General features: G+C 30.0%; 1 protein-coding gene across 6 annotated transcripts in view; it reads right to left on the bottom strand.

Moving 5' to 3' along the window:
• The window catches only part of LOC129958177 (spermatogenesis-associated protein 13-like), a 111,157-nt gene that overhangs the window by 16,039 nt on the left and 69,360 nt on the right, over window positions 1–25,758 (bottom strand). For 2 of the 6 annotated variants that reach the window (XM_056070439.1, XM_056070437.1), the window contains exons 2-6: window positions 8,650–9,606; window positions 7,796–7,939; window positions 3,949–4,029; window positions 1,085–1,238; window positions 205–329 (exon numbers count right to left, since the gene is read on the bottom strand). In XM_056070439.1, coding sequence (XP_055926414.1) covers window positions 205–329; window positions 1,085–1,238; window positions 3,949–4,029; window positions 7,796–7,939; window positions 8,650–9,507 — 1,362 coding nt within the window. In that variant the 5' untranslated portion in view covers window positions 9,508–9,606. The remainder of the gene's footprint in view (window positions 1–204; window positions 330–1,084; window positions 1,239–3,948; window positions 4,030–7,795; window positions 7,940–8,649; window positions 9,607–25,758) is intronic. The other 4 variants (XM_056070438.1, XM_056070435.1, XM_056070440.1 and 1 more) reach the window with 4 other exon arrangements.

The raw sequence follows: 25,758 nt of genomic DNA, 5'->3' as shown, positions 1-25,758 counted from the left end.
TAAACCTTAAAAACGCAGATGATTCGAATTTATCACACAAACGTAATAAAACATTTGGCAAAACAGCAGGAAAAGAGTTCTTAAAATAGCAGGTATATCCTTTTTCTTCATGGTAAACAGAAAGTTCAATTTTTAGTAGTATACAAAAGAGTAAGAAAGCGAATAAATAAAATCAAAACAAAGCTAATACAATAAACTGCTTACCTCCCAACAAGTGTTTGATCTACGAGTTGGACTGCAACAGTAACTATGATATATATCACTTTCTGAAGAAGCTTCATCCTCCGATGATAAACTACCTTTCTGAAAGCTATCATGATCAGCAGAACCTTTAAAGAGTATTAAAAATTATAGGAATCAGTAAAAAGACATCAGGTAAAAAATAAAGAGGATATCTCCAAATCCAAATTGAAAATTCCTCAGGAAACATGATCCCCAAAATAATGCAATTAATGAAATCACCAATATGTATAACATAAAAGAAAAACTTCAATCTTTAAACAACAAAATAAAAAATCAAGTTTCTGTTCTGGAAAATAATACAATTTTTTTAAAAGCACTAAGAATCATTTCATTTAATTGCGGGTGTAACAACGATAATATAGGTTTATATATTTTGCCTGCATTAATTTTAACCATTTATTAAAAATTAAAATCTTCATTTATTTAGGAATAAATACTTTTTTTTTATAGCTTAATACTTATTTGTTACTGTCAATTAACCTTAACTTCAATTATTACCAACTTGCATAAAAAAACTAAACTAACTATAACTTTATGAAATTTCATAAAAAAGGGGACTACTAACTATACTACCCCCATGCGAAATCATACCAATAAGTTTTCCTAAAATTCATTTCATCACAGTTCCCTACTCAATCTTCAAACTTACTTTTTACAATATATATTTCCAGAGAGAATTAATATTTTTCGTCCAACTTTAAATGCTTGTCTAATATCAAAAACCAAGTAAAAAAGATAAATCAAAGACATTAATAACTTAAATTTGTTATTATTATAATACAGACTTGCAACTGATGGAAGTTGATTAATCAAATTGCAGAACTAACTGCAAAATAATTACCATGAGTAGACTCCCTTAGGTTATGCAGAGAGCCCGACATTTCAAGTTCCACGGGTTGACTAATGGAACGTCTGAGACGATACCGGCCCTTATGACGGCACATAAGTAACCGAGAATGCACTCTGCACAATTTTACAGGATTGGCTCGCCAAATCTAGACAAGGGGAAAAAAATTTCAATAATCTTTTTTTTTATATTTAAACTAATCAGAGTGTGATTTAAAACATTACATTTAAATACCATATTGAACATTTCATTATAATTAAACATATGATCAGTTATTAATTACCTTTTAGCTTTTATAAACAGCACAAAGTTTATAAGTATATTTACAAAATTCCTGAATTATTTCTTAGAAACAATAGAATAGAAATTTTAAAAAAATATGAAAACCCAGTATTACAATTAGGGATTGCAATACCGGACCAAAATTTCAATACCGGTATTCGGTATTTTTTAAATCTTAATACCGGGATACCGGTTTTAATACCGGTATTAAAAATTTTAGAAAAAGACAGAAAACACAGGTGTTTCTTTGTTTTATTTGCCAGTTTTGTTAGAGAGAGTAAATATCACAAAAAATAATTTGTAAATTATAAATTATAACAGTATATAATCACAAAAAAGCAAAGAAAAATCTTATTATTTAAATCACAAAAAAAAGTGTAAATATCACTATTCAGTCTGTGGTACTATTACAAATTTTTGAAATGTGATCTTAAAAAACATAATGCATCATTTGTACTGTCATTAAGCATGAAAAGTAATTTTGTGTAAAAATTACCAGCTGTCGAAAACGCTGTTTCGGCATCTACGCTAGTTGGTGGTACTGTTAGCAATGCGCGATACACTTTTTCCAAGTATTTACCTCTCCGAGTATTTCTCGTCTTCAAATAAATCGATTTCTCGTCGGATGGTTTTGGATATAGCTGATTTCTGTATTGTATTTTGGTTCGTTGAAATTTTTTTATTTATCGCTTATTCTAATTTTTGTTCAAGAGACAATTCCTTTTCACTATCGACAGTAGTGACATCCTACTCTTCGATAATTGAATCGAATTCTTCTGAATGTGGATAGGTTTGTGGGTAAAAAATTTTAAGAAAATTTACTATAAACTTAATCAGATTTCAATTTGTTATCTTTTCTTCTTTTCCATTTTCATTTTTAAAATCATTTTAATTATGTAAATACCATAAGACATTTTCTATTTCGGTATGACTTTCTTCTGTGCGATTTTTCAATGTAACATATAATTCTTCAGATAGTGATGTGTGCTGTTCTTTCAGTGACTGCAACATGAAATTTATTGTTGCATTAGCTGTTAATAAATTAGAATCTCTCCGACATAATGCCTCAATAGTCAGTTTTATTGGAAGTAGAGCAGATATAGTTCTGGATATTAAGTCGAATTCTCTATCTGAAAAATTAATTTACAGGTTTAAATCAATTATTGCTTTTTGGATTGGATTTCTCAGTTTCAAAAATCGTTCCATCATTAGGAGTAAATTGTTCCAAAGTGTTTTAAAATCTAATATTAATATATATTACGTTTTATTTTCAGTTAGTATATATTTTAGTATATATCCTTTTTATAGGAGAACGTTTAAATATCTTAACAATTTTTCGAACTTTATAAATTATAGGAAGCAATTCTTGATAGGTTAATATTTCATCCTCATTAGCAATATTCTTCTTCAACAATTACATTGTCATTATCTTCATTGTCAATATCACTCTCACTCTTACTCTTACTCTTTTCAAAGTTGGAATTCGAAATTTCTATATCCACAGTATTTGGATTCTTCTGTTCTTTATTTTTTTGGTATAATACATCTATTACTCCTAATTGAATTTCATGAGAATTGCACAGTTGCTGATTTGCACCAATCAACTGTCCAACTTTTTTCATAATTGTTGCTCCATCAGTCGTTATAGATACAATATTTTCTTTCAGGGATAATCCACGTTTCGCTAATTTAGATTTAAGCAATTAACCATGCCATTAATTAGTTAATTAATTTCGCCTGTTATGGAGACATAAAAACAAAAGCGTATACTATTTTGCAATGTTCGTGATACCTGAACATATATTGGAGACAATTTTAAAAATTCCTAGTAAATACCGAAAAACCGGTATTTAAACTTGTGAATACCGGTATTACAAAATTGTACAAATGGCTCAAAATACCGGTATTCGGTATACCGGTATTGCAATCCCTAATTACAATATACATAAAAAAAAGTTCATTTCAATTATTTAACATAAAATATTACAAAAAAACATTTAAATCGTACTATCTCAATAGTCATTTAATTCATAATAAAAATTCAGTATCATCTTTATGTAGCAATTTTCATTTTTTTTTATGTTTGTCATAAGTACATATAAAGGACATTTATAAATTGATAAATTTTTAAAAGTTAGAATTTTTTATTACTTTTAATAGTTTGCAAAGAAGGGCACATACAATCCTATAATTTATTTTGCTTCAAATTCAGTATAAAACATCAAATATGTTTTATTTCATTACAAAATAATTAAACTGTGTCAACTACTTACTGATGTATTCTGACTAGTACAAACATATATTTTCATTTATTGTCATATTTAATATTAGTTCAAAGCAGTGACAATTGAAAAGAAAATTTAAAATATTAAACTGTGTGACTATTAAGCAACTTTCAACAATGCTCAGGCGAGTTAAAATACATTCTATTATGTAGAAAAAAAAGATGAAAATATGGGATAGTTTTAAACCACATAATCCCAAAGAATTAATACTTTAATAAATGCAAATCTATGTGATTAAGGTTGGGGGAAAAAACTGAAATTTCAATTTAAAATGTTACAAATTAATATTACCTGATCGAGACTAGTCAGGTTTTTCTGCTGGTCTTCCGGATTTACAGTATCTGGAGGTGTTCTAAGATCTTGTTTTCCATCCTAAAAAGAAACAATTAAAGATTATAAATATGAAATCGAAATAATTAACAAAATTTTAAGCAGCATACAAATGCTCAATATCAAATGTCTTGAGCATTGTAATACAAAATTCATGCAAAAGCAAGAAATTTACCCTCTTTCACAGATACTACTGTTCTGCACGAACATTTTCACTTAAACATTTACAAAAATTCTCTTTAAATAACAAATTATAAGAACGTTTATAACTCTTGAGAAAACGTGTTCATTAACATATTCCTGTTCAATGTTATAATAACAAACAGACAGACATGTAAACTAGCATTAAAGTGATCAAAATTTTATAAATAGAACTCAAAAATTACATAAACATTCTTGTAAATTTCATTCTTACAGAGAAAGCAGCTAATGTGCTTGCTTCCAACTGTTTACTGAAAAATAACTTAGACTCATCGGTAACGAGCTCGCGATTATGCCGGTTGTATTTTAATATGTACGAGAAAATGCCGCTTTTCACCTCCCCAGTTCTCAGAGGCCTATTCTGTTTTATCCATTTAGTTTTCATTCTCATTTAATGTTAAAAATAATTTATTCGAAATTGTACCATCCTTTTTCAACAGATTTTTTTAAAGGCATATATTATCATAGTCCCATAAACGGAAATATTTTGGCGTAGTTCGAGATGAATTAACAAGACAACCAACATATATTCCATAAATTTTAATACTTTTATTAAAACTAATGATTTTTTACAAAAAGAATTATAATTGCTACAATACTCAGAAATTCGAGTACAAAAAGCAGAAGTCAACCATTTATTAATAATAAAATGTCAACCAAGTCAGAACTATTTAATTTCTTAATCAGTTTTTCTGTAAACTACGCGTACATCTATTAATACAATAATTACTTGGAAAAATAAATTTATCGAATATTATATGGATTCTGATAGAAATGAAAACGATAAAACATTCCCAAAGTAGGTGTCATCTAATTAGACTGAAAAAAAAAACAGTGAAGGGGTTAAAACGCAAATTCGGAATGAACGAAATGTCAGAAAAATACAAGATCCGAATTATTTTCTTTAGTCTTAATAGCAAAATTACCAACCAAATCAAAAATATATAGTCTGGGTTCATTTATTTTCAGAGAAAATCAATGATTACAATGTATTGCAGCAAAATCATAGAAAAACCATTTCCTGAATATTTAAATGAAAACTGAAAAGAAATTACAGAACAGGTGTGTAACTGAGAACTTTTATTACAAGGAGATGTTTGTCCACTTTTTCCCGACAGTGAAAATTAATTTCTTTATCAAATCGATTCTTCTTATCGCTTTTCAGTAACAAAAACGAAACAATTAATTTTATATTTTCTTATCATACACCATTTTATCTTCCGATCATTATTATTTCATCATTCTTGAACAACAAAAAATATATAATTGTAGTGAACACGATGAAGGAAATGCAAGAATAATGCAGAAATGCTTAATATATGTTAAAATAGTAAAGTGCTATTTCACAGAATATTATCAGCTATTTCATGGAATAACTATGAATTCTATGAAATGACTGAATTACACACTTTAACGGTAATATATAACTTTTTACAGTGCTACATGATAATCGCATTGTTGAATTTCTAGTGCCGCATTTGCTACATAGCACTGATGATTAATTTATTATAACACAACGTAAAATAGGCTAACCTATATCACATAAGTTAATAAACACCATTACTTATATTAAATAGATTGGAGGATAAAAGACACGTTTAGAAACCATTAGTGGTGACAAACTCAAACTCTGAACTGTAATTTGATGAAAGCATCCGAGAATCACTCCATTCCCTAAATTTTCCAATCAGAACAGAGTAAGGAGTGTTTGATCTCCCGGCAATAATTAATTAAAGTATGGTAAGTCCCCATTCCACCTCACACATAGAGAATTTTAGAATCTGAACTCTATTCCTAAATTATTCCATATCCTACGAAACCTAAACTCTACCCATTAAAGTCGAAACAATCTCATATCAGAAACTGGTACGCAATATCTTCCTTTGAATGAACCACAGCGTAAAATGACACTTCTGCATATATTCATGGCAAATTACCAAAATGAATGTAGGTATTAAAGGGAAGGTAACATTGGAAAATACAATTTACTAATTGGTTGAACAAATCATTAGCTATTCTTTATTCAGATTATTTTAAAGAACTCCAAAGTTGCTTTTTTCTGGTATTATGTGGGAAAAAAATTCTTTAATAGTATTCTTCTCTAAATTTTGGAAAATTAAGAAAAAAGTGTAATTTTTCACAATAAATAAAGGAAATCCGATTTTTTCCCCCGCATGTGGTTTTGATATGAACCTTATCATATTCATATAAAAAATGAAGAACAAAAATATTCGTTATTGGTTGCGAAAACTTCAATTTTTCTTTTGCCAAATTTTACGTTGCTAGTTAAACAATGACATATTGCTTTCGGTACCTTTCCTTTATAATATTCTAATGATTTAAAAATTAGTAACAACAGTGATCACACACTATTTTGATATTATGAAATTCACTTTTTTTTTTTTTAATATTCTGCTATATTAAAAATCACAATTACAAAATACAATTTGTAAATAAATAAAAAAAATATTTTAGAATTGATAGCCGAGAGGGGAAGTTAATATAGATCAAAGATGGTTCATTATCGGGTGTAAACAATCAATTACATTTGATAACGGCTCTCCAATACAGGCGACGGCTGGAGATAATGCAGGAAATGCTATTTCGATTAAGAGATACGGCGTTATTTCAAAGTAACTGAAAACCTTTTTACATAGTTTAAAAAAGGTTCTCGTGTCGTATTTGCGGAGATTACAAACCATACGAAAACTGCAATCTCTTCAACATGATTAGTTTTAGTATTAATGCCATAGGTTATTAATTAAAGGCAAAATTATATCACAAAGTTTCATATGCACACACTTTATAAACAATAATCCATGCAAATAAGGAAAGAACAATGATCGACTTTTGAAGTATTTATATTTTTTGGGTCAACGAGATACATTTGCTATTTTTAAACAATGGTGGTACAAATTTCTGAAAAGAAATCAAATTTGTTGTGGACGAGGTAAAATTCGAAACAATTATGAAGGGAAATTCCACAAACAATTCATGTTTTCCTATTGTTATCCGCTTAAATATTCACTTCCACTAAATTAATCGCTGAAATTTTCATACATTCAGTACAAACGGGAAAGCATACTCAAGTCATCCGAAAAATATCGCTTTTGTAACAAAAAATTTGAATTCTGTTTTTCGCTGAATCGTACAGTGATTTTCAGAGTTAATTCTGAAATAAATACAAAAATAGCCACGAACTTTGTAGTTTTTATTGCTTGCAAAAATGTACCTACATATCGAAACAATAAAATGCTAATAATTTGTTCACCCATTTATGTAGGGACATGGGGGGAAGCGAGTATATCTTGCAAAAAAAAAAAAAAAAAAAAAAAAAAAAAAAGGCCCACATTCATTTCTCATTGATACCACACTTTAATTAAGATGAAAATATTTACCTAATTTTGTAATAATAAATGTCATTTTACAATTTTTACAGGTTAATACTGTTGTCAAATTAAACTAATGAGCTTAGATAAAATGTAATCTTTTAAATTTGTAGTTTAACAAATTAGAATCGTTCGAGTTTTATTAGGATGACAGAAATTTATACGAAAACTAAACGACTTAAGAATATTTGACAATTTTCAAATATTATATTACATACAAGAGTTTTCGAGTCGCCGTTATTTCTTGTTATGGAGCAATCAACAACTACTGGACGTTGTAAATCGTTCGTTTGTGGAGAATAATCTGATGTAGATGCAGTTCTTTTCCTTAGAATATGTGGATCAATTCCAGTGAAATGAGGCTGAGGAAGAGAATTAAAATTATTTTAAGTATTCAAATTGGGAAAAAAATCGAATTACAAATTTAAAAAATCCGTAAGATTTCCAACTCATTGTTAAGATTTATTAATGTATGAATCATTTGTTGTCAGTTGTATTCTGAATCTATAAATAGGTCCTACATTTGCAATGCAATTAATTTCATGAATCTTAACAATAAGGTTATGAGAAAGAAAAATTCGCCTCTGAACAAAACGATTAGACTTTTGGGGCTCATAAAAGAGGAAGCAATGAATTATCACTTGCAAAAACAATGAAGGAAGAAGTAGCCTCTACATGGATTAACTGATTCTACATTTAAATTCGGCATAAAAGAAATCATAACAAACCAAAACACATCTCTCTCACTTTAATAAATGAAAAGTTGGAAAAGGGGAAATGAGAAAAATATTCGATTTTACTCTTCAATTCCGAGTTTTTCTCACGAAAGGTGGTGGGCAAAATTCATTCGAAAAAGTGACCACTATTATTTTGATAAAAAAAAAGGGGGCAAAGAAACAATAAGATCGGTGGTAATTGCCAATAAAATATTAAGTATAAAAATGTAATCTAGATATAAAATTATGAATAATATAGCTTTGACATAAATTAGAAATTAATAAAAAAAACAATACCAATTTACGAAATATTTATTTCTAACACAGACGAAGAGAGATTTTGCGCATGAACTTACACTTACCATGCGACATTTATCCACACCTAATTTATTAGCAGTATCGAATACACTATCAACACTATCACAGAAAAGACTAGTACGCCAATCTGTTTTTCTTTTATTTCGTTTCCTGCAAGTAGAATAGGTCAATGAAAGATCTCTTCGACGTACACTTGGACTAGTCTTTTTATCACATATATTAGCTGGTTTTGATTGGCTTTGGTCGACAGTTAAAAAATTGTTTTGAACATTAGAAGTAGATTTCTCTTTCGGAGAATCAGCTGGCACTTCCGAATTACTGACAAGATCCGTTGAAGGTTTTGGAGAAGTTGGAGTGCCAGCATTGGACGCAGATTCCGACTTCTTTTTAAATCGAACAGCGAAACTTTTGCGAAATCTTTGGAGGAGACTATCGGCAGGTGAAAGTTGGGGTGTTGAAGTGTGTAAAGGCAGATGTCTGTTTACCAATCCTGAAGATGGTTGAGGAATATTTGAAATTTGGTCGACAGCACATAACGAAGGTTGCGAAGAACTCACTATATTGCTAATCTGCCCTAGGTTTGGTTCATTCTCCGGCTTTAAATCGTATTCTTCTATGTCATAAAATTGAGAAGATGGGCGCTTTTTATTGCTCGAGCTCTTCTGCTCATTTTTATTCCATATTTCTGATGCACTTCTACCTTTGGCATATCTTTCTGATCTACTGGTTTTATTTTGTAGTCGAAGAACTATCGGCGTTTTGTTTTTGTTCATGGATACAGGAACCTTGTTGTTCATAAGCTTGCTGTCAGAGGTAGCTGGCAAGTATTCCTCCAGTACGCTCAAATTGCTGCTGCTATCAATCTCATTCAATATATAATTTCGACCTAAGCCCATTATTATGCCGGACTTTTCTTGTAAGTCTTTATCACCATTTAAGGCACTTTGTGGAGAATCCAATTCATCGACAATTGAAACAGTTTTCTTTTCGTGTTTCTAAAAAAGGAAAATAAGAATCAGTATAAGCACAAAAGCAAAACATACTATATACACATACAACATATATACGCAATCATATTGTTATTCAAATATTTTATTACTGAGTTTTTGACACTGAGAAAAAATTTGGCTCACTAAAATATTATAGAAAACTATAAAATTAACTTTTTAAAAAGTGCATTTCACTTTACTGCCTCCCACTAAAAATGAAAATTAAAACGAATCTTTCATTTTTAAAGGGTGGGACAAGGTTGCATTGCTGACCTTATAAAAGGGTGGTACAAAGAAAAGCCACCTATCAGTCAGAGGTATATGCGGTTAGAGCAACTCCTCCTGATTAAAAAGGTTTTATTTCGTATCATTTATATCGGATCTCCCTCGGAAAATTAGATTCCATTTTTTCTCCTTCAAAAGTACAGGTATGAGAAAATAACTATACAAGTACAAAAAATATTAATTATATGATTTTATCGATTTTTTGAGTTGGACCATTTGATACATATGAAAACATGCACCTACAACAATTTCGATAAAAACGCAATAAAAAAAATATATTTGAAAAATTTAAAGCCAAAGAGTAATGATACATCTATAAAAAATAAAACTCTTGAACAAAAATTTCCTTATCTCTTAAGATGGTATCATGATATTTTTCTTTTAAAAGTTTCGCCTTCAATCCACTCTAGACAGCCTACGACAATATTTAAGCTGATGCTTAGGAGGGAAAAAGGATGGCTTCGATTTAAGCCTGGAAAACCCCACTATCTTCAAGACCTAAGTTAGCCTTTAACCTTCTGATTTCTGTCTCGTATCTAATCCTACTTTTGTAATGGGTATCATTCCAACTTCCTCGAAAAATTTTCGAATATCGTAAATACTACAGTTCCAAAACGTTATATTAATTCCACAGATTTAAAACAATTGTCAGTTACAAATCTGAAGCACTGAATTGGATCTTTTTTTATCCATTCGTAAATAATTTGCACCGACTTGCCATTCAAAATTTGATCTGCATTATTTTCACATTTTTTTTTTATGTACTTACACGTTAAATTAAAAAAATATACATATTACGCACTTATCTTTTACCCAGTTAAGAGGCCGAGGGAACACATTTTACTTATTTATCTTTTTGACAATTATATTAAGAAGAAATTACGAGATGCTTAGAGATTTTAATTTTCTCTGGCTAGCATTTTGGTTATTTAAAAAAAAAATATCCTGTAAAACAGGAATTAGAAACAATTTTAGATTTTTCCTATCTAAGTACAAAGAAACACCTCTTGGAGCACTTGAGAAATATAAGTTTCCAGATCCCTCCACCCCCCCCCCAACTTCCAAAACCATTTTTTTTTTTTATTGATTTAAAATTAATTTCCATACAAGTTGTTTAAAGAAGTAAATTTTAATATAACGTAATTATAAAATATTTAATTGTGGGGCTATTTCCAAAGAGCAAATTCAATAAAAAATTCAAAATTTAAAAGTAATTTTAAACAAACCAGTAAAAAAACGAAAATATTTAGACTACATTAAAAAATTTAAAATCGAACATAACTAAATTTATAAAGTAACGTTTTAAGTAATATGAAACAATATAATATAAAATTTGCAAAAGGAACGCTGTTAGAATAAAGTTCCAAAATTTAAGATACTTGATTTCAATTTGAGTAAGTTGAACAGCACGGCCCTCGTAAATTAAATGACCAAATTGAAATTACAAAAAAGATATTTTAAGACCTCGGAACCTCCAAGGCAATGGTCAACTTTGACTGTTTAATATTCAAATCCTATTTCTGATCCTTTGGGTCATGGGTTCAGATCAAATATAAAGTCTCCTCGTTTTATATAATAATTTTTTTAATAAAATATGAGATAGCGTTCTTGTTTTACATCTCAGTGATTAGTAAAGGAAAATGTTTTAATTACAAATATTCTACAAAATATTTCGTATTAAATCTGATAGATAAGATTAACAGCTTTCGCGAGCATTTCAAACCAATCATATAAATAAAATTTTATAGACCATGTTTCCGTCATTTGCAAAATCACGGCTTTAGGAAGATCATTCTTGGAAAAAAGAGAGAGAGAGAGAGAGAGAAAGAGATCACTATCAGAGCGAATTATCATTTGTAAATACAAGTCATCCACTAACATGAAGCAGTCTATTCAACTAATGATCAGAAATAACTAATATAAAAATTAACATATTATGAATTTTAATCTTTCATATGTAAACCGTCTTTCCGTTTCTTGAATTAAATACAAAATTAGGAGAAAACACTTTTCATAAAAGTAAAGAATTCACAAATCTTCAACACTAAAACTGAAGAAATAATTCGGGCAACAGCATATAAATCGTGCAAAATCGATAAAAATAAAGCAAAAAAGACCTTACCAATAAGCAAAAGAACTGATTAAAGAACATTACCCTTTAAATTTTCCGGATCGTTAAAACAGCACAGAAAACTTCAGGGAATTCAGAAATTAAGTCACTTGAACGAGTTTTAATGAAACAGCGTCTCGCGAGGAAACGAGACAAAGGCGTCGATAAACGGAGAAGAAATTCCATAGAATGGCGACTTTCTAATTCATTAATCACTTCAATAACGTTAAAAGTTTAGGGGACAGCGCGTATTTCCTGTCGTCTGGAAGTGAAAACTTTAATTTTCACGCTATCACTAGGAAGACGGTTGGAAAGATAAAGCATAAAAATAACGAAGATATCGACAAGATAATGAAGATAAGTATTTTCTTTAGTATTGATCATTTCAAAACACAGGAAATGTTTATTACGATCAGAAATGAGAAAGCTCGCATAAACAACGATTGTCAGCAATGCTTTTATTTATACATTTAAGTCTTCTTAGTAATGAATGATATAGTTGAAATTTTAGATATTTCAAATGCAGAAAAATGATATATACATTCTGTACAGATTAGTAAACGTAATGAATTCCGAAATTAATGGATTATTTTCCCCATGGGCAAAGACGGTTGTTATAATAAAAGTGCATAACTGAGACCTTGACGGTTTGTAAGTGGTAATTTAAAACTCTAATTATACGTTATAATTTGCAAAAAATCAATGGTAGAGTCGAGAATGTTAAGAACGAGGAAATAAAAATTAAAAATAGAGATAGATGGAGATACTAATATCAGCGAAGCATAACATAGTTGACAGTGAAGTAATGTAGCATCTCACGAGATTCATTTGAAATAGAAGAATTCTATTAACTCCACAAGTTAATTTCACAATTTAAAATAGACTTTTGTATCACAATAATATTATAATAGCATAAATGTTTTCCAAATTACTTTCCACTGATGTTATAGATTTTTAACATTTTAATGAATTTTTATCATTAACAGATAAAATTTGTTCGAAATATTTTATTCTAAACTTAAAAGTAAATCCTTATATTACAGTTCAAAAGGAGAGCCCATTTAATGTTTAATGAAATGCGTAAAAGAAGAGCATCCATTTTATGAGTACATAAGAATGAAATTTCTGGCAATTATTTATATAAAAACAATCATTTATCACTAAAAAAGTTTCAATGCGTATTCAACAAACTTTGCTTAATGGAAAATGAAATATGAAGAACACATCTTCATATTTCATTTTCCAATACGAAAAGAAAGAGAATCGTACTACCCATCCAATAAAATTGACCATAAACTTCAGATCAACAATGCTAGTTGAAAAATATTAAAAGCAAAGACTTGGCTATAAAACTTGTGTACATGTATCAAATTGATTTTAAGAGTGCATTTAAGATAGAAGTTTTAGAGCTAACGGCGACGTGGGATAAAAATGATAGCACAATAATAAGGCAATGAAATAGGAAAGAGCGCAACCATGCCTTTAAGTTGAAAACGCAACTAAATGTGATGTACAGGGAATTTTCAGCAATGAAAACAAACACCTGCTACTGCTTTAAAAAACTCAATGACATCGATATATTCACATGAAGGTCGTAACATTCTTAGCTGCACGTACTTCTCCCCATATTTCCTACAAGTAAAGCAAAAACCTAGCAAACAGTTGAGAAAAATGCGAAAAAGTAAGATTAACATAAGGTGATTAAACAAATCAGACGTGTGCATGAATATATATTCTATCATGAACATCGGCCAAGATTTCCTCGGGTTATGAAAGACCGGATGGTTGAGCTCTGACGTGTGGTTAGCGAGCCCCAAGCGGTTTCCGAGAACTATAATTAGTGAAATAGGCAGGTTGTACAAATTGAACACAATATGACATTTGGCAATGTCATGCGTCCAGAAAGGAGTAGTAACAATAAATATTAACAGTCTTTTAATTGCGAATGAAAACCCCTGATGTATGAGGGTACTAATCTAGTCTAACATGATGTTAGCCAAAGTTGTGAAAAAGCAACAAGAAAAGGGATAGAAAAAGAAGGGGGAAAGGGGGGGGGGGCAAAGTATATAAGGAGAGAGAGAATTACCTAAAAAAACTGCGAAAGAAAACAAGCAGCTGAAATGGCAAAATTATGGCAATAAATTATCTTTGAAGGTTACGGTTAAACATTTAGAATGCTTTAGGAGGAAAATTAGTATTTAAAAAAAAAAAAAAACTTTTATTAGCATTTTCCAAGAATCTCATAAAGCATATCTTTTTAATAGTGCAATAGAATAAAATTTCAAACATTTACTCAAAATTTCTCGCATTAAATGTAAAGATAACCTGGAGAGCTGAAAAAAATACCTGTGCATTTTAAGTGAAACGAAAGTGCTTGTTAAAACTTCGAAATTAAATTTGGTTACAATTTACAATTATTGATAGCTTAATTTGCACAAAAAGATTAAAAGATATTTTGAATTGTAGCTTTTGCGGAACACCCGTTAATACGAACAACAACTATCCCCTCACTTCTCAATTCATACAACTTTTAATTTTCTGGTTTCAGAGTTCTTTCTCCTTCATAGTTAAAAAGGGAGGGAAAAAGCGGAAAGATTAAAATTACCAGAAAACCAGGCAATTCATGAGAAAGTAATGAAATAATGGGAAAGCAAAATATAAAGGAAAAAAAAAAAACATTCACACATTGCCTTACGTAATTCATGGACATACTTCATCGTAAATATTGTTACTCAGTCAAAAGGGAAAATATTGCTTTGCAGGAACTGTTAATCTTTCAAAATAAAGAAAGAATTGGAAGTCATCGTTGCGTAAATCAATCCATATTTACCGAGTTTTATGCACGTTGGACGACATGAAGTTAATTTTGAGGTGAGAATTTATGAAGCAAGGAAAATTAAAAATTCCACTTCAACAAATCTAAATGCTGTAGACATTTTCATATAGAAAATATTTTTTGAATAAGATAAAATTAACATTCTCCAGAAATTTAAAACTTGTTTACTATTGGCATAAATAGAAATATTATTTGGAAATCTTAACCTTTTCGATTCCGCTAAATAATAACGCCTGAGTCTAAAATTAAAATGCAACGCATTTCACAATGAAATTATCTGCACTTCAGAAGTTCTGAAATAAAACAAGTTAAAAAAGACAAAAACAAAAAATCCCACACAGCTCTAGTTTTCAAATAACATTCGCCAAGGATTAAACACATAGTAAATAATTCTTTTCAAAACAGGGTTTTTGATTTTGCAAACTAAATCAGATGAGGCATAAATTCACACTGTTGGGAATAATTTCGAGACAATACATCCGTGCGACCGTGAAGAAAAAAAAAATATATCAATAGAATCGCAAAAACCGGAAGGCCAAGGCCAAGAATTCAATGAGATATCCTACATCAATAGAGTAAATGTTTCTTTATTTACAGTTTATCAGCAAAATTGAACAGTACAACTGTACTCTGAATAACCTAGAATGACATAAATGTGCCTTTAAAATGATTAAATCTTCATTGTCTAGAAAAATACTCAGTTCAAAGAACAAAGAACAAATGGGCGAAACGTCAGTTATATTTTTTTAACGGTCAACGAGCTTAAAACGTCAGTGTCATTTTGGGCAAAGGCCAAGTTACTTACGAAAGTGGAAAATCATGTTTTTATTAAAAGAATAAATGGAATAACTTAAAAAAACGTAACTTATTTCACTACGTTACTAAAAGATAAAGAAGTTGTTTTAAGATAAAAACAAATGCCTAGAAAACGATATCTTGTATACCAACAGATTTTTACAATAACAATTTCAAATAAAATACCGCGTTATCTGTTTGTCACCGTATGCTCTGTGAAATGGAAGCGCGCTTTGTTTATTTGATATAACCAAGCAGAGCGGTAAAATTAGTGGTGATTTATATAGTAAAATTGGCATTGGAGTCAATTAAAACAATAAAGCCAATCAAAAGGTGTTAACATAGAAATTTTCAAAAAATATAAATAATGATTTAGCAGCTGAATTCAATACATGTGCAGAGCAAACAACGACCTAACAGCTGAATATAGTACATGTGCAATTATTAAGATGGTGTATTTTTTTATTGTTACTAAGAAATAAAGCTTTATTTTTTACACAGCAGCAAATTATTCGAATCAATATACAATTTTAAATGAAATAGATTGAAAGCATAACTGAAACATATCACATTTAACAACAAAAACAGGAACTTAGTTGAATTTTAAATGAAATTTATCCATTTATCGTTAAACAGCACATGGTTAAAAATTTGCCATTTAAAAAATTAAACAATTGAAATGTAAAACAGATCATTTATCTAAAATCAGGCATTAGTGAGTCAGCAGAAATGAGTAAACTAATTGCCACGACCAAGAATTTGACCTCAAATAAACTGCAAACAAATGTCATAGCCATTTGGCCCATGATACAAATGATCATTCAGATCTGTAGCGATCAATGACTATCGATTTGAACAGGGAATACATGTATTAGAGGGAGAAAAAAAGAAAAACTCTCCGTGTCATTATCTGAACATTTTTCATAGCACCCCATATTCTCAGATACATTAGTTGCTGAGATATTTTTTCGAGGCATGAGGGGCCTCCACGTATTGTTAATATACAATAAAACAATCAATTCAACAATTAACTTCTGCCAGGTAGAAAGATCAAAAGCGTGACAATATAGTGCATAGATTATGATAAAAATAAATTGTTAATACAAGCGATCATAGCGAAGAAAAAAAATGTTTTAACAGATGCGGCAGATATTTGTAGGCATGTTATGAAAGGCAAGAGTTTTGTAGCTTCGTTGCTGAAAGTACAATTTCGCATGGTGTATTTGATATGCATTAATAGCGATCGATCATTTTCTACCAATGTAGTAGTATTAAAATAAAATATAACTGTCTGGCAACCTGGTCGAAATAAACCCGTCTGTCCAGTGGCGACAGGAAATTCGGTCAAGGTAGGAACTTTAATTAGATCGACATATCAGCAAAAAAACCACAAGGCATGTCTGGCGAAGGCTATCTTTAGATATCTTTTTTTTCTTTCTACCGATTGAAATTAGAGGAAAAAATGCCAAGTTGAAAAAAAAAAAAAAAAAAAAAAGGAAAAAAAGAATGAATGATTGTATACCAATATCTCTCATTATGAAGCAACAAAAAATATATTATATCCTATGATGTCGGATTTGAAAATGCCTAATGTAAACGGAGGTGACAATTACAAATTTTATATACTTTGATTGCTTCTAAAAAAGGCTAGTAACACTTAATGTCTGTAATGCTAGTTGCCTCAAAATTTATATGTATTTCATTATTTTCCTATTTTATTTTTTGAAAAAGCTTTAAAAATTGGCATATTAAAACAGTTGTTCAGTAGCTAATTTTACCGAAAGGCTTTTAAGACAGCTATAAAAAATAAAAAAGGATCAAATTTCTAGTATAGTTTTGGTAATACAACTAATGGTAGAGATAAAAAGATTTTTTAAATAAAAAAAATAGATATTATGGATGACTTAAGACATTGAAATTATATATAAGATGTCAAGAGCAATTCATTTAACTAACAATCTTATACACATTTATATATTTTATACAAATTTTATTTTAATATTTAAATATAAACGGCAGATAAATCAGAAATGATTTGCTAGTTTCATTTTAGGTGTATGTTGCACAATATTAAGGAGAAAAATAACATTTTGCATTTTCCCTCCTCGGAGGGATAAACATGTTTTTCAATTACATTCTGTAAAATTTAATGTCCCATAGATGATTGCTAAATTCTTTCCTTGTTTTCAGAAAATCGATATATTTTGAAAGTTACAACTTCTTTAAAAAAAATTCAAAAGACAAATCAATATACCTGGATTGTGAAAGGATTCTCGTTAAAAGTAGAATCCAGTTCATATTAAAGAATTATAATCACGAAAAGATCTCCGAGTTACCTGCCACCATCATTTACAGCTCTCTAGTAGGAATACTGGCCTTGATGCGAAAGAAGAAAAGCATTTACAGACAGGAAGAGAGAGAGAAAAGCAAACCGTGAGAAAGTGAGTATTTTTCGTTTGTATTTGCAATAATCGTGAAATGTGCTAACAGTGAATAGGTGACACGATGTTCAAGGTCTTGACATAGTTTAAGGTCGCATCTCTTTTATACGTACAATGGGAAAGATGACATACAATATGCAACATGAATAAAATGTAACGAAAATTTTTCTTGCGAGTAAACAATTCCTTCAAAAACCAATAAATATCATACTTTTCTATAATGAGGAGGGGAGGGAACGATTGTGGAATTCGGTTTCTAATTTTACTTTCTACCAGAAATATATAAAGACATAAATGGAAGACTTTTGGCTAAATTTATGTCCCATTTTGAAGCAATAAGAGAATTTTTTTTTTTTTTTTTTTTTTTTTTTTGCGTGGGAGGGGACAGAGTTTGTGATCTTTTACAAGAATAATTGTTAGTATGAACCAATTAAAAAAAAATATTATACGATATCTTAAGGGGACGGTGGACGCTATTAGGCACTTATGTGAATTGTTCATTTAGGATTATGAATTGCTTTATGCATATCTACTAAAATATAAATACGTCAAATTTCTTTTTAAAAAATTAAAAGATATGAATATTTTTTTTTAATTTCACAATATTCCAGGCGAATTAATTTTTATTTTTTTTTCTATTATTTTTCCCCTTATTATTCAATATAAATTTGTTTGGAACAAAACTGTGTATAATTTTGCAATTCCAATTAAATGCTCATTTTTTACAAATATTTTTAGGCACACTTACTGAATTTTCATAAGAATTATATTTTTTTCTGAACTAAAATTGATTTTTAACTATCTTAAAACCCCCTAAATACAAAATGTATACCCTATTTTCTTTTAATATTTAACCGAAATATTTATTAATTTCCTCAAAAATTAAGACACCTGGAGCATTTCAAAGATATTTAAATCTAACAACAATGCCATTTCGAGAAAAGTCATTAAAATGTACTTTTTTCCCCCAGGCCTTTCAAATGTTCATTTTATTGAATAATACATTTTATGACATTATTTTAGTTGAAATTAAACATATATTTTGGAGATGAAATTATAAAAATAAAAAGTCTTTTTTTCATCCATTTTTGCTTATTTCAAAGTCCACTGTCCCCTTAACAAAGTCCCAACCAAATGAAAGAAAAAAAGAAAAAGAAAAAAAAAAAAAAAATCAAAATCCACCGATCTCTCGGCATAACCCTCAAACACTGCTAAATATGAATAAACTGTTCATCTACCACCAACTCCTATTTCTACAATCAAAGAAATAATTAAAATAAACAATAAAAAGGGGAATAATAAAAATCTTAAATTATTCATTAGAGGGAAATATACCAGAAGCACCTGACATTAAAGGAACTAATGACTAGACATGTCAATAACAGGGTCCATAAATCACTACACAAAATCATTGGCAAATTTTTTTAATGAATTTATAAGTTACGCCAAGAGGGTGTTATCACGATCAGGTTTATGATTTATGGCAGCATAAAACAGTCGATTTCCTTTAATATAAAAATAATAAATTCCGAAGAAAATTACCTGACAGGTATTCTTTAAAATCATTTACTTTTTTTCAAAATCGCAGGATTGCAGAGCAGATTTATAAGACGTATAACAGCTGATTCTTACAACTAGTAATAAGTCTCAACCAATAATATTATGAAAAGCATAAATACTGAGCCGTAACATTTAGAAGGTTTAAATACCACAAAAAACTCATTATGACAGAGTTTTTATAGAAAGAAGACGAGAATAGTACGAAACAAATACAGTATGTAAATACGAAGCAAAAAAGATAATCAAACAGAAAATTGGAAATAACTGCAGCTTTATTTAAGCCTTGAAATTACAGCCTTACGAAAGAGTTCTGGGAGTAATGTCTTATAAAAATCATTAGAACGTCATTAAAATCAAAAATCATTTCGCTATGCAAATAAACAAAAACCAAATCGGTTACGTGTCTTCATTATTTTGGTTAATTTACAGCTTGAATTCAAAAGATTCGAGCTATTCATTACAGGAAAATGTAAATTAAACTAACCGAATTAGATATACACAGATGTTATGAAACATTTTCTCATTACGTAAATGAACTCATTATTTTCTTTTATTAGAAAAATAAATGAGGGAAACAATTACCAGGTTATCAAAATATTTTTATTTAATAAACATAATTTTTTATTTATTCCTTCTTTTAGACCGATATTAATACATAAATATTATACACACAAAAGCTATTCAGGGCAAGGCAGAGAAAATTTTTATGATGCGCAAGAAAGAAGTTGAATGAGAGGCGACTAAAAATGCTCATAAAATACAAGAATAAATATTCGATGGCTTTATGAAAAACATCGGGGAATGAGTCTATGTAAAAAAATCCGAAAACTTTGAAAAAGCTCGTACAAAAATGTTTTGGAATTAATACTCAGTTTGTACGCTGCACAAGGCCTATTCGTGTAGGATCTCGAAATTTTCAACTCTGATCAGATGGAAAGGATATACAAATTTCCACCTTCTACTACTGTGAGTCATTCAGTTCCTGTCAAATTAAACGTATAAAAAACTCGCATATAAGCAGTGGATTATCTATGGAATCGGTTTTCAAATCCGCATTAATCTCAAAGTGGAGACTTCCTGATCAGGCTATGCAGTAACCAATATAAAAAAAATAAAATGGCGAAAAATTATAGCAAAGAGCCACAACCAGGGGCAAATCCTTATAAGGAATGTTAATATTTATTAACATCTGCATAATTCGTTCAAACGAGTGGAAATTTAAATCTCGTGCACGATTTTTGTTTATGTTTGGACAGTAAATGTTCATTTGTTCGATTCATATAGATAATTAAAAATCCAGATTTCTGATAGATTCGAACCCCATCCGCAGTTTACGTTCATACATCAATTGCTCATTTCGTTTTGCTTATTAAAAATCTAGATATCGAATACACTTGCAGTTTATGTTAACGTAACAAGTAAGTGATATTATATATATCTTCTTGATCTAACCATGCAAAGAGGATGAAATTTAATCGTCAAACCAGTTTATAACAGCTGACAAAAACAGCGACCAAACAAAAGTAAGCAAGAGAGAAGAGAAATTGAAATCTTTCAAGTGGGAGGTCCAGACTTCTACCGTAATTTCTTTCCTAAAAGTGACAAAAAAGTTAGGAGGGATTTTGTTCATATAGGAGTTATCTTTGTCACCAAGCAGCCAAAAGTTACCTCCGTATAAAAAGTTGCCTTTGAAAGAAGCTCGGCCAAATGGATCTTCAATAGCGATTCTCATTTTCAGTTTGATGTCCATTAAGAAGAATCATTCCACATAGGGTAAAAGGAATCTGCTCCATATATATAAAAAAAAATGAATCCAATTTCACAGGAAAGAAGCAATCAACAGTAGCGTGAGTGGAATTTCCGGATAGAAGACGAGAGGAAATGATACAGAAAAAAAAAAAAAATGGAACTCGAACAATAATAGTTCGAAAGAGCAGAAAAGGACAAAAATTAAGCGTATATGAAAAAGAAAAAAAAATAGCAATACATTTTGAAATCATGAAGATGTTTACAAGCCTTATGCTTTATCTAACACAGGATATCCTCTAGCAGAATTATTTTAAATCATTTAAGAGCATTGTAGAATCCACAATCATGATCAATATTCCATACAAACGCTATCACGTTTCACATGACAAAGAACAGACATTTTAGTTAACTGTCATGATATAAGATAAGAATAAATGTCCCAAAATAATTACACAAAACACGTGAATTCGCAAAAATTTTATACTTTTACAAAAATAGAATACCTGATCAAGATCTTGTAGTAAGGAGATTGTGATACTCGACTTTGCTGCCGGTTAAGGTTATAGATTATTATTGCTATCAGAAATTCTTTTTATTTTCAGAAAGAATCATGCAATCTGCGTGATTTACGTCCATTAAATTTACTTTTTAATCAAAAGAGAATTCGCCTGCAAAGAAACAATTCACATACAGTATGTTCAGGAAAAGGTTAATGGTCTAAAACTTACCAAAATGAAACAAAGTGAAGCACGACAGTTTTTTAAACTATTCTTGTAAAAAATAATAAACGAGTCCAGGAATTTCTGTTAGTACATTTCTTTATATTAGTACCAAATGACACAGTCACATGACGCTACGACTACTATATGAAGTAGAGTTAAATTTAAACCGATGTGTGAAATTATTGTATAGATTTGTGGCTATCATTAACGTCTTCGGCTATCAATCCAGAATATTATGCTTAGTGCCAGACGGTACACACCATCATAGGACTGGTTAGATATTAACTTTCCTGTGGGAATGTTTTGATAATAACGTCACTGCAATAAATTACTGATTGGTCATCGTATTCGCTGGGCCTTAATCTGGATGATTTCTTCCCGCATAATTCACTTAAGGACGTGGAGAAAATCATAAAGTATCACTCCATTAGCGATATTATAGAATGTCGTAGCTAATTTCCTACTTCACTTGCATGGAAAAGGTGGACATTTCGGAATTATAGTATTTATCCAACAGTTTTCAAATTATTAACAGCTTCTAAAGCAAAAGAGTTGCCTGTCGGTGGCATTTTGAAAGAAAAAAAAAAGGGGGGGGAGGTAATATAACAAATTTCTACTTCCACTCATCAATTTCTTACAAGAATAACCTCAATAATTGCCATAATTTTCTAATTATTCTATTCAAAAAAAAATTGCCACCATTTCCTGGATAAATAATTCAATTATTAAATCAATACTACAATAATTAAATTACGAAATGTAATTGCCTAACAAGACACTAACAACAGCATCATTAAATTCAACTTTTTCAATCAAAAAATGCGAAATTTTTTTTAAAAAAATTTATACATCTTTCGTAATGCACAATAAGGTTTATAGACGGATTACATAATATTATGTAATTAGTACATGAGCTACGCAATGAGAAAGTTAAAATTTGGTGATACGTTCACGATAAATAGAACTTTACATCTACGCTATTTAGCAAGCGTTTTTTAATTTTCAAATAAATGCGAACTTAAAATTTTAATATTTGGACTACAGAGATAGGTTAAGTAGTAAATGAACAGGAAATTAATAGTAAAAAAGGGATAGCTACAACGAAAGAAAAAAAAACTCTAAAAGATCTCAGCCTACCAGCATTTACATGCTGGTTTCGCAGCATGTCGCGATAATTTAAATGCTGTTTAAGAAACTGCATGCATAATTAATATGCGTTCAAGAAAAAAAAAAGATGACAGGTTACAAGTCTGCAGAGCAGATAGATGAACTTCAGTAAACCTAATTCGGTCATTAACGTTTTATCTACATGACTGCTTCAACACAATGGCTGCAAATAAATTATAAATTGAAATTCATTAATGGTAACTGTGAAAACTGATTGCATTATAAGCAGTTTGATTGGACTTGTGAACTGAATAAAACGGAACTGGGATTTAAACTGCTACCACTGGGCATTTTATTCCGAATTATTTCACGTGTCAAACTGATATGTTTTCTAACATGAATATATTCTGATTTTCATTTTCGGTATGGCTGGCTTTCGCTTGAGTTTCTCATCACTAGGTAACGCCCTCTAGTCAAGGAAGGCTGGTTCAGAAGAATGTAATGGGAATTAGCATATTCAAAATAAAACTCTACCGCTACTGTTTATATCTTTCAGTTGTTTTGGAAAAAGGAATTGTAAAAAAATTAATCGAATTTTTGAACGTAAAAAGACGCTTTTTTTTCTTTCATAAAAATAAAAGAAAGGCATGACCTAATCAAAATTAAATATAATATTACAAACTTCCTTGTTTTGAAAAATTAAAAAGAAAAAGAAAGAAAGAAACTTGATCTGCTGCATTTCGTTTTGAAATGCACATAATATACTCTAATAATAAGATTACTAATGCTTTTGAGGAAAGAAAAAAGTATAACAAATAGAAAAACGAATCAGTAGAGGAAATTTTTATTCACACCATTTAAGAGAAAGTTTACTTTAAAAGACACAAATTCGGTTTGCTGCAAAAATGTTTTAACACCATGAACTTTTTTTCTAATCAACATATTACATCCTTAAGGCAAAAGCACAATTTTCATATTATTTTCTTCATGCATAAAAACAAATTTTCGAGAAAAAGAGCAGAAGAATGACCTAAAAAAGTTTCAGATACTTCTTCCCGGTTGATTACAAGTGCTTGCTTTTTGGTATTTTGAGTTTAGATGCAACAGAGACATCTTGGATTGCTTAAGATACTTAACAAAAGCAATCACCCATAAACAAAATACATGGGTCAACTATGGTAGGGAGCGATGATCGGATGACTTCCCACGAAAATGAAATTTCTGTTAGCTTTTATTCGTCGCCAATTTTTGAAAAATGTTACATGAATTTAGATTGAAGTATTTATCATTATAGGAGTTATGATGCCAATGCTTAACACAATTTTTAAAAAATACATCAAATCCAAGATAAATAAATGCTGCACGGACTCTGAATAAGTAAGTTCCTAATAGGTATTTGACTTTATAATAGGAGAAAAAATGTAAATCTAAGCACGTAGTACAGAAGTTCAGGATATCAGTGTGGTTGCTTTGAAGTTATAAACGAGAAAATCACTGTTAAAAGAACCAATAGTAAGGGAAACAGATTGAAAGTTGTTTCTTTCCCCACAATATTTTATTTTATATATTGTTACAGTAGAGAAGGTAGAACAATCAATGTTGATTGGATCAGAAGGGTTTTGTTTAATTACACAGAACTATTTGCTTTTTTTTTAAAGATGAATAAATTAAGTAATTAGAGACGACCTCCACATCAATTGTGCATATAGCAATGTAAACTTTAGTTTCTCCAGAATTATTTGCGCAGATAAAGAGAATTTGATCTCTTCTCTAAATAATGGAACGGTCACGTTTGCAACAACTTCGTAATTATTAAAAGGGAAAAGTGAACGTGTTTAATAAGTCAGTAAGAAGCAACGCGTAGCACATAAAAAAACATTGACACAGGAAAAAGAAGTCATATAAATGAATGAAAAATTATAAAAACATTAGAAGTCGGAAGCAATTGTGATAACCAAAAGTTTCAACTGAATCTCAAGACATTTTCTAGTGACAAACACGCTATGAAAAGGATTTCAAAATAACTGTTTCGCAAGACACTCTATAGGTAGCATTTTTGTGGTTAAGGTGGAAAGACCGGAAAGCAAGAAGAATCTACTACAAAAAGTTTGCAATTCTTTAAACCTAAAAACCTGAACAAATGGCCAAACAAAGAAATTTCAAGTTGGATTGATGGTCTGCATGGGGGGGAGGGCAGACCGCAGACAGTCAGGGTCAAAGGAAGTAAGATATCTGATATGCAAATCAAAGCACTTTAGAGTCAAATCTCTGTTAAGCTTAAAGTGGCGTTTATCCATATAATTATTCCAGTCAGGGCGCGCAGTCAATGCACTTGTGCATTCTATGATAGTTAATGGAGTTGCTAATAATTTGCTTCCACCGCTACAAACTGCAAATAAACATTCCGAAATTAGCATAGATGAATTTCTTAGGGACAGAAACAACTGAGCTTTACGGTTCAGCGAGTATTATGCAAAATGGATTCCGTAAATAACCTTTTCTCCTGTATCTATAGAGACAGACGAAAAACAAACTGCTAAATTATAAGAAAGG

This window comes from Argiope bruennichi, chromosome X1 (genome assembly GCF_947563725.1).
Source record: "Argiope bruennichi chromosome X1, qqArgBrue1.1, whole genome shotgun sequence".
NCBI classification, from domain to species: domain Eukaryota; kingdom Metazoa; phylum Arthropoda; class Arachnida; order Araneae; family Araneidae; genus Argiope; species Argiope bruennichi.
Note: the sequence above shows the minus strand (reverse complement) of the source record. Positions and strands in the feature narration are given on the sequence as shown.